The sequence below is a fragment of the Tamandua tetradactyla genome, chromosome 2 (assembly GCF_023851605.1).
Source record: "Tamandua tetradactyla isolate mTamTet1 chromosome 2, mTamTet1.pri, whole genome shotgun sequence".
Taxonomy (NCBI): Eukaryota; Metazoa; Chordata; class Mammalia; order Pilosa; family Myrmecophagidae; genus Tamandua; species Tamandua tetradactyla.
The window spans coordinates 184,787,457-184,802,954 of record NC_135328.1 but is presented as its reverse complement, the minus strand read 5'-3'; the positions used below and the strand labels follow the sequence as shown (position 1 = coordinate 184,802,954).

The 15,498-nt window shown below is 36.9% G+C and overlaps 1 protein-coding gene across 3 annotated transcripts in view; it reads left to right on the top strand.

The window, feature by feature from the left end:
- The window catches only part of SMAP2 (small ArfGAP2), a 69,590-nt gene that overhangs the window by 32,500 nt on the left and 21,592 nt on the right, over nt 1-15,498 (top strand). For all 3 annotated transcript variants that reach the window (XM_077150131.1, XM_077150132.1, XM_077150133.1), the window contains exons 2-4: nt 8,974-9,107; nt 10,320-10,405; nt 11,507-11,585. In XM_077150131.1, coding sequence (XP_077006246.1) covers nt 8,974-9,107; nt 10,320-10,405; nt 11,507-11,585 — 299 coding nt within the window. The remainder of the gene's footprint in view (nt 1-8,973; nt 9,108-10,319; nt 10,406-11,506; nt 11,586-15,498) is intronic.

The window sequence follows — 15,498 nt, the reverse complement described above, 5'->3', positions numbered from 1 at the left end:
CCAAAGCAATGTTGGAAGAGAGATTATAAACTGGTTTAGATTGGGGGTAGGAGCAGGCAAGGGAAGGTTCCTTGGAAGAAGAAACATTTCAGCTGAGACCCTTGTGATGTTTAGGAGATTGCCAGGTTCTGAGTGGCTGATGGTAGGAGGAAGAGCTTTTTCTGTAGTGGGATCAACATGTACCAAAGCCCTGAGGAAGGAACATGTTGGTGCCCAGAGGAAATGAAAGAAGACTGGGGTCGCAGGTGTTGAGGCTGGAGAAGTAGGCATGAGCCAGAGCATAAAAAGCCTTAGCGACCATGTTGTGTACTTTGTTCCTTATTCCAGCAGTAATAGAAGGAGGCTCTCCATGGGAGGATCATGACGAGGTCACGTTTCTTCTTTAAGAGCTCTTTTATTCTTTAAGCTGCCTGTTTTGTGGAGAATGGTTTTGGTTGGGGGTTGAGGGGAAAAGAGAAGGTAAAAGTATAAATGGAGAGATATTTGGAGGTTATTGCACTAGTTCAAAAAGGATTCTGATGACTTTGGGTTAGAAAAATGGTGATATAGATGTCAAGAAGAAAGATCAATCTGAGAGATATTTTGATCTTGGTGATTGTCTGGATATGGGGGCGAAGAAGAGAGAGGTGTCAAAGATGATGCAGAAATTTCTGACTGAAGCAGTAGGAAAGATGGGGGTGTAATTTACCAGGATGGAGAAGAATGGAGGAATAGCAGGTTTTGTGGCACGAGATCAAGAACTCAGTTTGGAATATGCCCTTCAGAACATTTGCACCACTTTACATTTTCATCTCTACATATAAGATGACATGGAAGGTACAGATTTGTACTTTAGAAAGATCATTCTGGTGGGAGTATGGAGAACAATTAATAATTCTGTCAGCTCCTTGAGGCAGGAATTCTCATCTTTATTGTCTGTGCCTTTGTATCCCCGGTACTTAGCTGGCAGAGTGCTGGGCAAATAGTAGATAATAAATAATGTTGAAAGAATAAATGCTTATAGGTGAGATTTGAGCACGTCCAGGGTAGAGATGGATGAATTCTGGAAAAGTTTCCAAAGTAGATTCAACAGGGCTTGGATATAAGATAGAAGAGTTTTCTCCCCTTACCCTCACTCTTCCCATTGAAGAGTTTTTCAACAGCTCCAAGATGTTAGCAAGTCTAAGTATAGGTTAGACTTCAATTCATTTAGCCTTCAACTTATCAGTGTTGTTTATTGTTCAATTCTATAAGGCAGGTATCGACCCACAAAATGTATTTAATTTTTAAAGGAGCTATCATTCTTGTAATAGTAGCTTCAAGCCATCTGAAGCTCCACTTCTCTTTGCTGAGTCCTCAAGCCCAGAGCCCTTCTAAGCCTGGCAGCTCTGTTGCGGGGTGGGGGGCAATTTTAGCAGAAAAGGAAATTTGCAGCAGGGTAGTAGTAAGTAGAAGCTGTCTAGAAGTTGAGTGTAAGTAGGAGATTATCTATATGCTTTCCATTTTACAAATGTGGAAGCTGTAGAGAGAATTGTCAAAACACATGCAATCAATGTAAACCCAGATTTCCCTTATACTGGCTGGTACCCACAACAGTCAGTTTCTTGACTAATCAACCAAATCCATATGCATTCTCCATTTTCACTGATTCCTATTGCAGAGTGATTATATGTTAATTTAATATTGTGATAATGCTACCTGAGCTCACTCTTCGGTTGCTGCTGATTATGTTCACTTAGCTGTCACCTTATTCTTGTGCCTCACATTACCAGTTTATATCGTTTGTCGCTCTCTTTGCTTTCATTGTTCGGAATATTGCCTCCTAGAATCTCTTTCCATTTTCAGTTTCAAATAGTGTCTTTTATATTTTCTCCTTGGTTGACATGACCAATGTATATTGAACAATTGGCTTATCTTTGCAAAATATACCAGGTTAAAATAGGCTGGCCTTGGCGCAGCAATACCAGATTCAGGTACTGTGGAATTCAAGTATTTGCCACTCAAGCTAACAGGTTTGGGACTACTTCCTTTGTCTGTGTAGGGGGTTATCTGTGAGCATAAGAGCAGGGTGGGAATGTATAGCAGAGAAGGGGACAGGGAGGAGTGCAGATATTGCCTTTTCACGGAGTATTTTGAGGGAGATAAAAATTTCGTGTTTTCTAGAAGACTTTCAAATTGGGTCCAGGGTAGATTTCTTCTTATATTCAGTCAATTTAGATTCTGCAATTTAGGACCAGAACTCATATTCCTGTCTAAATAAAAACATTGTTGCTTAGAGTCTTGGTATATGTGTGATTTAATTAATTGGCCCTTACCAGTGGAGATGAATGAGAAATGGTTTCTGGAAATCTCATTCTATACCATGTTCTTATATGTAGCTCTCATTTGTTACTGTCCCTCTATGTTCTAGGCACTCTGAGGTAGATATTATTGTGCACATTTTTATAAATTAGAAAACTGAGGCTTAGGAAGTTTAAGCAGCTCGCTGGAGGTCACACAGTTAATCACTGATGGAGCCGGCATTCAAATCTAAATCTTTTCTGGCTCCAAAGCCTGTACTTCTAATAATTCTATCATTTGCCCACATTTCAGCCATAAAAGTAAGCTTTGTCTCTTTTCTTTTCTTCAATTTCAGAATCTTTTCTAGAGAATAAGGTCATTGACTAATAAACCCAGTAGCTTAAACCTAAAGGAGACTAAATATCTTAGATAGTACTGTCACTGTTGTACCAGGAAAAGATGGAAGAGGGATGTCAGATGAGGAAAGAGGAAAATCCCTCTGGTTTTTCCATGAAAAATTGTTGCCTATTTTTCTTTTTAACTTTTTAAATTGTGTGGTATAACATATATAGAAAGCAAAGAAAGAAAAAAACAATAGTTTTCAAAAGCACTCTTCAACAAGTAGTTACAGGACAGATCCCAGAGTTTATCATGGCCTACCATACCATCATCTCTATTTTTCCTTCTAGTTGCTCCAGAATATAGGCAGCTAGAAGGAATAAATTTTTTTTTATCATCGCAATCAACAATTTTTTCTTTTTTGTGAAAAATAACATATATATATGCAAAAAAGCAATAAATTTCAAAGCACCACACAATTAGTTGTAGAACAGATTTCAGAGTTTGGTGTGGGGTACAATTTCACAATTTTAGGTTTTTACTTCTAGCTTCTCTAAGATACTGGAGACTGAAAGAAATATCAATTTAGTGATTCATATTCATTTGTTAAACCCTATCTTCTCTGTATAACTCTACCATCACCTTTGATTTTTCTACCCCACTCTTTAGGGGTATTTGGGCTATGGCCATTCTAGCTTTTTCATGTTGGAAGGGGCTGTCAGTAATATGGGATAAGGAGATGGAACTAGCTGATGTTCTGGAGAGGCTGAACCCTCTATGTTTCAGGACTTACCTGGTCCAGGGACCCATCTGGAAGTTGCAGATTTCTGGAAAGTTACCCTAGTGCATGGAACCTTTGGGGAATCTTATAAATTGCCCTAGGTGTTTCTTAGGATTGGCTAGAATGGTTTTGGTTGGAGGTTGGCAAGTTATGATAGGTAGCAACGTCTAACTGAAGCTTGCGTAAGAGTGACCTCCAGAGTAGCCTCTTGACTCTATTTGAACTCTCTCAGCCACTGATACTTTATTAGTTATACTTCTTTTCCCCCTTTTGGTCAGGATGGCATTGTTGATCCCACGGTGCCAGGGCTGGACTCATCCCTGGGACTCATCTTCCATGCCTCCAGGGAGACTTTCACCCCTGGGTGTCATGTCCCAGGTAGGGGGCAGGGCAATGATTTTACTTACAGAGTTGGGCTTAGAGAGAGTATGTTGTCACTTTTCCTGCACTGAGTCCTTGCCGGTGGCTCCAGTAATCAGATAATCAGATCATAGTCTTATATTTTTCAGAGGCAACAAAACCTTAAATATTCTGAAATGGGATCCAGTGAAACTCCAGAGTTGTGATAGTGGTTTAGATAATTTGGAATTGCCTTTTCTGGACTTAGGTCCAGGAAGCAAAAAGGGCAACATTCCACAGCCAACATCTTTTTTTTAGCTTTTCATTGTGAAATACTTACAAACTTACAGAATAGTTATAAAAATAATGCGAACCATATACAGACAACTCCAATCCACCAATCTTAACATTTTGTCACATTTGCCGTATCATTCTATCTATATAACTATCTGTCTCTCTGTCAGTCCTTTTTCTGAACATGAATGTAGGTTATATATATCATGCTTCTTGAACATTAATGTCACCATGTACATTTCCTAAGAAAATGGATATTCACTTGTCTAACCACCTTAAGTGTAGTTATCAAATCCAAGAAAGTTAATATTCAAATAAAGTTTATAGTCTGTATTCCAGTTTTTTCTTATGGCCTAATAATATCCCTTTGAGCCTTTTTTCCTCCTTTACTAGATCCCAGCCAGGAGTATGTATTGCATTTAAATTGTCAGTCTCTTTGGTTAGTCTTTCTTTCTTTTTTAATTCTCGGAATATATGTTTACAACACAAATTTTCCTTTCTCAACCATTCCCAAGCATACCATTCAATAGGATTAATCACATTCACGATATTGCAGTACCCTCACCACACTATCCATTATTAGAACTTTCCTATCTTCCCAGAAACTCTGCATCCATTATGCATTAGCTCCCCATTTTCCCTCTCCCTGGTCCCTGGCAACCTATACACTAATTTCTGTCTCTGTGAGCGTGCATCTTTTCCGATATTTTCTTTCTAGTTACTACAGGGCTTAAACTTAATATCCCAAATCTATAAAAATCTCATTTGCTTTGATACCAATTTCAAAAATATACACAAATTATGTACCTATACCCCTCCTTTCCTTCACCTTTCTTGTTACAAATTACATATTTATATATTATGAGCCCAAACCCACTGATTTATTATTACATTTTATGCAGTTGCCTTTTAGATCCTATATGGAGTTAAAAAAAGTGAAATTATAAAAACAAAAATACAGTAAGTTGACATTTATGTTACCCATGTTGTTACCCACTGGACATCTTTATTTCTTCTTGTAGCTTTGATCTGTTGTCTAGTGCCTTTTCCTTCCAACCTTAAAGAGCTCTCTTTAGCATCTTTTGTAGGTCTAGTTAGTAGTGATGGACTTCCTTAGCTTTTGTTTGTGTGGCAATGTCTTAATCTCACTTCATTTTTTAAAAATAGTTATGCTGAATATAGAATTCTTGGTTGGCATTATTTTGCTTTTACACTTTAAGTATGTCATTTCACTACCTTCTCGCCTCCATAATTTCTTGTGAGGAATTAGATGTAGTATTATTAAGGCTCCCTTGACTGTGACATATTGCTTCTCTCTGTGGCTTTCAGAATAATTTATCTTTGGCATTTGGCAGTTTTATTATAATATGCCATGCTGTACATCTATTTGGGTTTATCTTTTTGGAGTGTGTTAAGCATCTTGTATGTATATATTCAAGACTTCCCATAAATCTGGGAAGTCTTCAGCCATTATTTCTTTGACTGTTCTCTCTGCCCCTTTCTTTTTTCTTCTCCTTCTGGGACTCCCACGTGTCTATACGGTGTGCTTAATGTTGTCCCATAGGTTTCTCAGGCTCTGTTTACTTTTCTTCTTTGAACTTCTCAGACTGAATGATTTCAATGATCTTATCTTCAAATTCCCTCATTGTTTTTTCTGTCAGCTCCAATCTGCTAAAGAACCCCTTTAGGGAATTTAAAATTTCTGTTACTGTTTTCTTCAACTCTGATTCTTTTTCATAATTTCCATCCTTCTATTGATAGTTTCTTTGTGTTCATCTGTAAACTTCCTGATTTCCTTTAGATCTTTATTCATATTTTCCTTTAGCTCTTTGAGTATATTTAGGACCTCTTTTTTTTTTTTCTTCTTTTTTAGAAGTCTTTGATATGTCCCATGTTTGATCCTCCTTATTGATGGTTTCTAATGCTTTAATCTTGTCCTTTGCTCGCTTTTTTTTGGGTATATATTGTAATCTTACGTTGAAAACTAGACATTTTCATCTTTTAGTGTGTAATTGCTGGAATTTAGATTCAGAGGCCTCTGTTCCTTAAGCTTATATCCAACTAATATTCTGGCAGAGCTTTCCCTGAATGCCAGGAGCCAACAAAAAAAGAAGCAGTAGCAGCATAAGAAGGAAAAAAAAGAAAACACCTTTCCCAATCTTTGCATGTACTCTCCTTCAGGATTTATCCATGCAATGAGTTTGAGAATAACTCCAGGCCAAGGCTTAGGGGCCTCTCCGATCCCTTCTGGTTGAATGTCTCGTCCTGGACATCTCTGTGTGTGTGCGTGTTGCCCTAAGGGATTCCCCCATTTACACAGTTATGAATGTCCCCTCTTCCCCAGGAAAAGGAAGCAGTTTCCTCACAGCTGCAGGCACTACACAGTGTGTTCTTCACCCAGGAATTCCTGCCCCAGGCAGCATTACTGACTGCTCTCCCACAGTGTACTGTAGAGAGCTCCTTGAACTGCCTTCTACATACAGGGCAGGTTCTGGAACATCAGGGCCCTCAGGCCACCACCATAGAGCAGATACATATGCTCCCAGTGTGTACACAAGGGTTGCTGTGCTCCTTTCAGGGATCAAGAGGATCAAGGACCTGCTCTGGGAGTGTAGGCTAAGCTTTGGGGGAGGGGCCAGCTCTTCAATCCTACTGCTTTAAGTAGTCTTTTTCTTGATTTGGCGCTTGCCCTGTAACTGCAATCCCTGTTGTCTAGAGCTTTGAGAGAGATGTTTCTGCCAGTTCTTGGTGGTTGTTCAAAGCTACTATGGGGAACAGAACTCTGGAGCATCTTACTCTGCCATCTTGATTGGGGCAGGGCTCCACAACTAGCTCCTAATTTGCATTTTGGCTTGGATTTTGTTAGCAAGCAAATATATTTTAACTTATCTTTTTATGAGTTCTTGATTCTAGAATCTAGAATAGAAGAAAATGGTAAAGAAACATGAAATATTGTCTTTTAATCCTATTTTTAATCCCTTATAACTTAAATCTTATCAGAATTCCTTTATGAAGACTGTAACTTAAAAAACATCATAAGGCACTCTAAGAAAGTTCATTCACATCTGTTTAGGTTTTTCATTTTGCGTTTGTAAAACTCCCCACCACCCAAAAATTAATGTGCATCGTGTGTGTTTATTAGGTGTATGGCAGACCTACTGTGTAAGTCCATCTAGGGATTTGAAGAGACCGAAGGTCATTTCTAAGATAAATCTGATTCTAACAAAACAGTAACAGAAAGGCATTGGGATATAGTTTCAGGCAGAGATCACCACCTGGTGGTAACAATGAGGATTTGAGAGTTCTTTGTAGTATTTCCCATAGTATAAGATTGGTATCTTTGTCAGAAAACTGCATTCTCGTTTCTAATAATTGTGGAACCAAATTTTTACAAATAATTTTCTATCATGTGATTCTAATATATCTTCTTTAAAACTACTGTCAAAACTTGCAAGCTAACCAGATAATTGTCTTTGTCCTATAAAGCTGGAGCTATTCTAAACACAGCTCTTGTTTATTTCTCTGGAAAAAGTCTTTTCATCTCTTTCTTGCAACCTTTAACTCTGACACCATGTTTATTTTATATGGTAAATTTCTGCTTAGTAAAATGCTAGAGAAGAAAATGTTTCTGATTTTTCTGTAAGTCTTTGGCAGGTGTCATATAAAAGTTATTTTTTCCTCTTAAAATTATTATGAAGAGGAGTTTGATAATATTCCAGAGTGATTATTAGGGTGAGTAAGGCTGGTAGCAGGAGATGGGAGATCTGGTAACATTTTTTTTTTAATTAAAATACTTAGATCTGAGATTTCTTTTTTATTGCAATGGGCATCTTTATTGTTCGGAAATCTTGAATCAAGATAATTCTGTAATTGGTTAAAGTAGGGACTTAGGCCAAGGGAAAAGGATCCTTTTTAAGTTAAATGGATGCATATTTTATAGGCTTGAAGGGAGGAGTAAGGGAGGATGAAGTTTTAAATTTCAGGTTGTGCCTTGGGCTGGCATGGCATGTCTGTATCTTTTTTCCTAGTAGGAAAACTGAATCCAGGTCACCATCATTGAAAAGTTTCTTGGGGGTGGAGTGTTTCTGTAAGGTACTAGAATAAATACGATGTGACATAGCTCTGTTCTTCTGGGATTTTTCTTTATAAGGTAAGTAATAGAGTATTATAACATCTGGGTTTCAATACTCATAACACACTGTAAGAAGGTGCTTGTGACATAAAAGCCTGCATATTATTTGATTCCATTTATATGAAAAGGCCCAAATCATCAAATCGATAGATATAGTAATCTCATGCTGCCAGGGGCTAGGAGGGTTGGGAAGATATGAGAAGTGCCCGCTCATGTGTACACAGTTTCTTTTTGGGGTGATGCAAATGTTCTGAAATTAGATAGTGGTGATAACTGGACAGCTGTGTGAATATACTAAAATCCACTGCATTGTATACTTTAAAACATTAAAACTAAACTTAAAAAAAAAAAGAATAAACAAAACCAATTGTGATGGTTGGGTTCTGGTATCAACTTGGCCAAATGATCGTGCCCAGTTGTCTGGTCAGGCAAGCACTGGCCTGACCATTGCTGCAAGGATATTCTGTGGCCTGCTGATTATATCATCAATCAGTTGATTGCATCTGTGGCTGATTACATCTGAGATCAGCTAAGCCATGCCTTCCACCAATGAGATAATACAATCAGATGAAGGCTTTTTACGGAAGAAGAGAGACTCTTTCAAAGTTCCTTCAGCCAGCGAACCTCTCCTGTGGAGTTCATCCACACACTTCATCAGAACTCCCTGCCCCACAGCCTGCCCTACAGATTTTTGGCTCTTCCTTTCCCAAGGTTGTGTGAGACACCTTCATAAATCACTTATTTACAGATCTGTCCTGTTGGCTCTGTTTCTCTAGAGAACCCTGACTAACACATTTGTACTTTATTGCCCTGTGCCTGACCTTCACAGGACCAAGATGGGCTTCCTGGAACATTGGTGTCTTCATCTGCATTCGATGCGCCGGAATCCACAGGAATCTGGGGGTGCACATATCCAGAGTAAAATCAGTTAACCTTGACCAGTGGACTCAAGAACAGATTCAGGTACTTGCACAATCCAAGAACGTGTCAGCTGCTCCCATATTTCTATGTAAAAGTAGTTCCAGATGAATTTCACCCAAACTGGGGACAAAGGTGAAGATAAAAGAAAGTTTAGTTGTTAAAATTTACATCAGATTCTCATACTTTAATACAGAACTTTTAAATCTTTCTTGTTTGCGATATGAGTTATTTGACCTATATTTAGCCATATATGGTCTAGGTCCCCATGGGTTCATTAAAGTATTAAGGGGGATCTTTGGATTATTTTCTATGACACTTAGTATTTGCATATCTAATATTTGTAGTTTTATAGTATCACTAAAAGCAAAAGCCCAAAACATAGACTTATAATAATACTTCATTGCTAAAATGAATATACATATTTTGCTCATTGTTAGGTTGATAGGTTGGGAATGAGTCACTTAAGTTAGTGAGTGGGTCCAGCTGGCTGAAGATCGAACCTTGTTGTAATTGCATTTGTTCTCTATTCAGTTCCTATACTGATACTCTTTAAAGTGATGTAAAAAACAAACAAACAACTTTCTTTTTTTGGGGTGGTGGGAGGAGAGGAAGGAACCCTCAAGAAAGCCAATGACTAATATTGGTGGTGGAAGTAAGAGGCCATTGTTAGCCAGAGAATGGCTTTAGAAATTACTGTACTCTACAGATTCATTAAAGGTCTAAAAAGGTGGGTTGCATTTCATTTCTACTTTACTGTATCCATGTCATGGAGGTATTGGAGAGTTTGAAGATTTTAAAAGATCCTGAGATTTATCCTTCACTAGTGTTAAGGCTCTACTACATCTCAAAAGTCTATTGGAAAACATACATTTATTGGCAATGAAGTTAAATAGTTAATTAATAACAAACTCAAAATTGTAACACTGATTATTAGACATTTTGATTGGTAATTATGTGTCTTTGATTTCCAAATGAAATCTGGAATTAAATGTACCTTGGGTGGCAGACCTTCAGACAAGGGACTCAGAGAGAAAAAACAAAACCCAATAAAAAACAGCTGTAAGGCAAATGATGAGAACTTCTAGGAGAATAGAGAGAGTCATGGATTGAAAATCAAAATGCCTGGGTTTACATCTTGGGTTTGGCGACTCTCTGGGTTGGTTCTCCAACTGTAAAATGATGGAACTGGGTGAGGATTTTTTCAGTTCTTTCCTGATCTGACATTCTGTGTTTCCACATTTTCTTTGGTTTCAGTGCATGCAAGAGATGGGGAATGGAAAGGCAAACCGACTTTATGAAGCTTATCTTCCTGAGACCTTCCGGAGACCTCAGATAGACCCGTATCTTTTCTGGAGCAATATAAACTGAGCTGGAGGCTGAGTGGTATTTTGGTGTTTGGGGAGGGTTACACGAAACCCGAGGCAAAAGATCTGACTAGGACATCTCAAAGACCTTGCTTTTACTCTCTTGCAACCATGACACACAAAAAAGGACATGTATTCATGTATTCTTCCTAATGTCACAAGTGTCATGTTGTGTCACACAGGGAATCAACTCATTCAGAAATTAAGACTGCAGTGGTTTCACTGGGAAAATTTTTCATAACGTGTCATATCAAATAGTTTTTGGATCTCTGAAACTATTGTTTGATAGAAGGAATAGCTTACTGTGCTCTTTTGAACCCTAGCTGTCAGCAAAACTGCCATTCCCATTTTTATCACCTTTTTATGTCCTCTCTGAAAGAATTCACAGTTGTTGACTGGTTTATCAGTAACTTTCTTCCCCTACTCCCACAACAGGAGATAGCATCCAGCACACAAAATCAAACCCTGTAAGGCAGTGTTTTTCAGAATGCAATTGGTAGTTTGTCTTGGTGGATGCAGGATGAACCGGTTAAAATGCAGATTTGGAGGCCCTGCAAAAGACCTACTGATCAGAATCTTGCAGTCAGGCACAAGAGTTTTGTTTGTTTTTTACATGGGCAGTCACCAGGAAGCGAACCCGGGTCTCCAGCGTGGCAGGTGAGAATTCTGCCACTGAGCCACTATTGCGCCACCCAAGAGTTGATATTTTTAAGTGACACTTCGGTACTTCTGTTTGAGAACCACTGATCTAGGGGCTTTGAAAAAGTTTATTATTGCTTTCCCTGTATTCTACTACAGCCACAGCCACCTCCAGATAACAATGTGAAGATTAATCCCATTTGCTGTTGTCATCACTTTGAAGGAGAATCATGGGAAATAGTGATTCCCTGCAGTAACTGTGAAAGAGGCACTTCAAAGTTGTGGTCAGAGAAACTTTGTATGAAGAGACAGAAGCCATATGGGGGAAACAGGCAGGAAGGAGGGAGGAGAACAAAACTCTGTGGGATACAAATTGACCTTTCATACTCATGCTATTGGCATAACTTGTTTAATTCATCCTTAATAAGGTTTTTGTAGAGCTGTTGAGGGATTTATCCGAGATAAATATGAGAAGAAGAAATACATGGACCGAAGTGTGGACATCAATGCTTTTAGGGTTGGTTGTAAATCTTTCAAGTTTTGTTTATAATAAATATTTTCTTTATAAATCAGGCCAGGAAACAATTTGTAAAATATCTACCAATGTACTTCAAAGTCATCATTTAAAAACTGCAAAAGTCGAAAGGGATCAGTTATTGAATCAAGAGCATGAGGTATCATGGAATTAAATTTGCTTCAGAAACGAGTATGAGTGAATTCTTTGCTTGATCTTTACAAGATGTTAGTGATTCCCAGTTTCAAATTATTTCTTGAAATAGACATATTGGGCATACTAGATCTAATAGACTATGTATATATGTTTATATGTGTCTCTATATAGAGTATGTGTGTATATGTATATATATACATACATATATACATGTAGTTTTTCCTATAAATGATGCCAACAAAATTAGACACAGTTAGATTACCAGAGTTTCTTCAGTTTGACCAAAGTATATTTTCAGCATTACCTGCCAAAAACCAATATGTAGGTGGACTGATTGCCGATGGAACCTTTGTTCTTGACAAGGGTTTCAGAGGGGGATCACCAGATGCCATGTACACTTTCTATTCTAGGCATATGGAAATCTGAAATATAGTGTATGTAAGGTGAACAAGTATAATGCCCAGAAGGAATAAAACATGGTTTCTAGAAGAAGGAAATATGCCTTTCTAATGACAGCTAAAGGAGAACAAACAAATATAACTGTTTAGACTACTAAAAAGCCTTTGAAAATATTCTACAGTAAATTCTCTTAGGAATAACTGACTACTTCTCCAGTCACTGAAGTACATAGAGTATGCAGTCTCCAGGTCTAGTAAAAGTCTTGTCTATATATCTATATCTGTATCTATATCTATCTATCATTTTTCTACTTACCACCTCCCTACCTATCTTAATGGAGGATATACTAGCCAGTGAAATTCCTGAGTTCTCAGGGGCTTCTGGCCTTTCTGGGCAGTGAAAAATCAAGCTAATTGGAGTCAACTCCAGATTGATCTTTTGAGGTTGCTTGAAAAGGGGCATTAAATGATAGATGGGTTTCACTGTAGGTAAGTGCAAGATAATACATATGTTAGACAAAAAGAATTCTTCCTCAATTTAGTATGAATGACTCAATCTCTTCATCATCCAGAAAAGGGAAGTTACAACTGTTCCAAAAAGGAACTAACTCAGTGTACACTATGATTTGGGTAGTATCATCAAAAGGGTTTGGAACCAAAACACACATTTCCTACTGTTTGTAGAGAACTGTGGTCTGTCTGCCTAGCTCTGTTCATTGTACCTGAAGATATGAAATCAAATGGGTCCAGAAAAGGGTATGAGGTAGTCCAAAAGATGCTGTATAAATACAGATAGAGTCCTTTAGGTAGTCTTTCATTATTAAATTGCTGATGGGCCCTACTCATGAAGATAAGACTATTTTGTTTACTGGATATTTTAGTTAATTAGGAAGGAAACACATCCTATTTACAAAAAGGCTATTTCAGAATTTTTATTTGATGTTCTTAGATTTTTAAAAATATTTTTGTGCAGATTTTTTATACCAAGAATTAATACTTGGTAAGCAAAAACATTTAATACAAATGGAAAATAAACTGGCTTTGCTAATAGAAGAATATCCTTTTTTTCATGGACAGATAAAACATTTTTAACTTCAACATTGAAAATTTTAATAAGTTTACTTTGAAAGGCAAATAATGTATTCTGTGGTAAAATGAAACATATGTAGCTGCATGTGTTCTTTGTGATTATAAAATTACAGAAAATATGAAAAATAAAAGGAAAATACATGCATAATCTTACCATCTTCACTAAATGATTGTCATCTTGGCATGTTCCTTCTTTTTGTCTTTTATTCAGTAGTTTTTGGGGACACATAGACTGTCTTCTGCTTTTTTTTCTACTTAGACATATTGTGTATTTCCTTGTTACTTATTTGGTTTTCATAATTTTTAATTGTTGCATTATCTTTCAGTGAGTGGCTAAATCACAGTGTATTTTACTATTCCACTTCTGTGGCATATAGATTGTTTTTTAAGTTACCTTTAGCATAAATAATTCTGAAGTGAATTTCTTGGTGCATGTAACTGTTTCAATATTTTGGATTATTTTCTTAAGATAGGTATTCCCAGATATGGTATTATTGAGGTCAGAGAGTTTCAGTATTTGTTTCTTCGTACTTTTGCCAACTTTCCAGAAGTTGTACCTCTTTAAACTGTCTTTCCCAGCATCGCATAAGAGTTCGTGTTTCACTTCATCCCTACCAACATTAGGTGGTGGTGATATTTTCATTATTGTTGTTGGTTTTTAGATCTCTCGCCCCCAGAAATTTGAAATTGCATTAAAATTTTTTTATTTGAAAAATTTTTATTAGAGAAGTTTACAGAACATGCATAAAATACAGTATTCCTGTACACATCCCTCAGCCAACACCTTGCATTGGTTTGGAACATTTGTTACAGCTGATGATAGCACTTTTTTTATGTGTACTATTTTTTTTTAACAGTAGAAGCCAGCATTTAACAGATTCTATGTTCTAGGCGCTGTGTGAAGGTATTTACATGGGTTACCTCATTTAAAACACCCAATGCACAGTCCTGTGAAATATTTCCTGTTATTTTTGTTCTTGCTATTATTATTATCTAATTAGAGAACTCGCAAATTTACAGAAAAATCATGTAAAAAATAGAGCATTCACTTTTATCTTCCTGTTGTTGACACTGTGCATTAGTGTGGTACTTTTGTTAAAATTGATGGAAGAATATTTAAATAGTAATATTAACTATAGTCCATAGTTTACCTTAGGTTTATTTTTTCCCATATACCACCCTTTTATCAACACCTTGTATTAGTGCCGTACATTTGTTATAATTCACGAAAGAACATTTGTGTACTTGTATCATTAACTTCAGTCCAGTGTCCATAACAGGATTCACTGTGTTATACAGTCCCACGTTTTATCTTCTACCTTTCCTTCTAGCAACTTACATGACCCAAAACTTCACTCTTCAACCACATTCACATACGTAATTTAGCATTGCTAATTATACTCACGATAATGTGCTACCATCACCACCATCCATTTCCAGACATTTACAATCAATCTAAATAGAAAGTTACATATCAGCTCCCCATTCTCTACCCTCAGTATATCCCCTGAAAACCTATATCGCAGATTCTAATTCCATGAGTTTGCGTATTATGATTAGTTCAGGTCAGTGAGCTCATACAATTTTTATTTGAATCATCTTTTTTTTTCTTTGACAGTCTAGCTAAGTGTTGGCCAATTTTATTGAGCCTCCCAAAGGACCAATTTTTGCTTTTGTTAATTCTATTTTTATTCTCAATTTCATTTTTTTCCTGCTATAATCTTTGTTATTTGCTTCCTTTTGCTTACCTTGGGATTAGTTTGCTGTTCTTTTTCTAGTTCCTTCAGGTGTGCAGTTAGGTCTTTCATTTTACTCTATCCTTGTTTTTTTTTTTTAATGTGGGCATTTAAGGCTATAAATTCCCTTCTCAGTACTACCTTCACTGCATCCCATAAGTTGTTTTTTTAAGATATTTTTATTGACAAATCATCACACACATAGTTCATACATGGTGTACAATCAGTGACTGTATCCCATGAGTTTTGATATGATGTGTTCTTGTTTTCATTCGTCTTGAGATGCTTACTCATTTCTCTTATAATATCTTCTTTGTCCCATTGATTGTTTGAATGTGTTGTTTACCTTCCATATATATGTGTATTTTCTAGTTCTCTGTTATTGATCTCCAGCTTCATTCCATAATGGTCAGAGAAAGTGCTTTGTATAATTTCAGTCTTTTTAAATGTATTGAGACTTGTTTTGTAACTCAACGTGTAGTCTATCCTGGAAAATGTTCCATGAATACTTGAGAAAAATGTATATCCTGCTGTTTT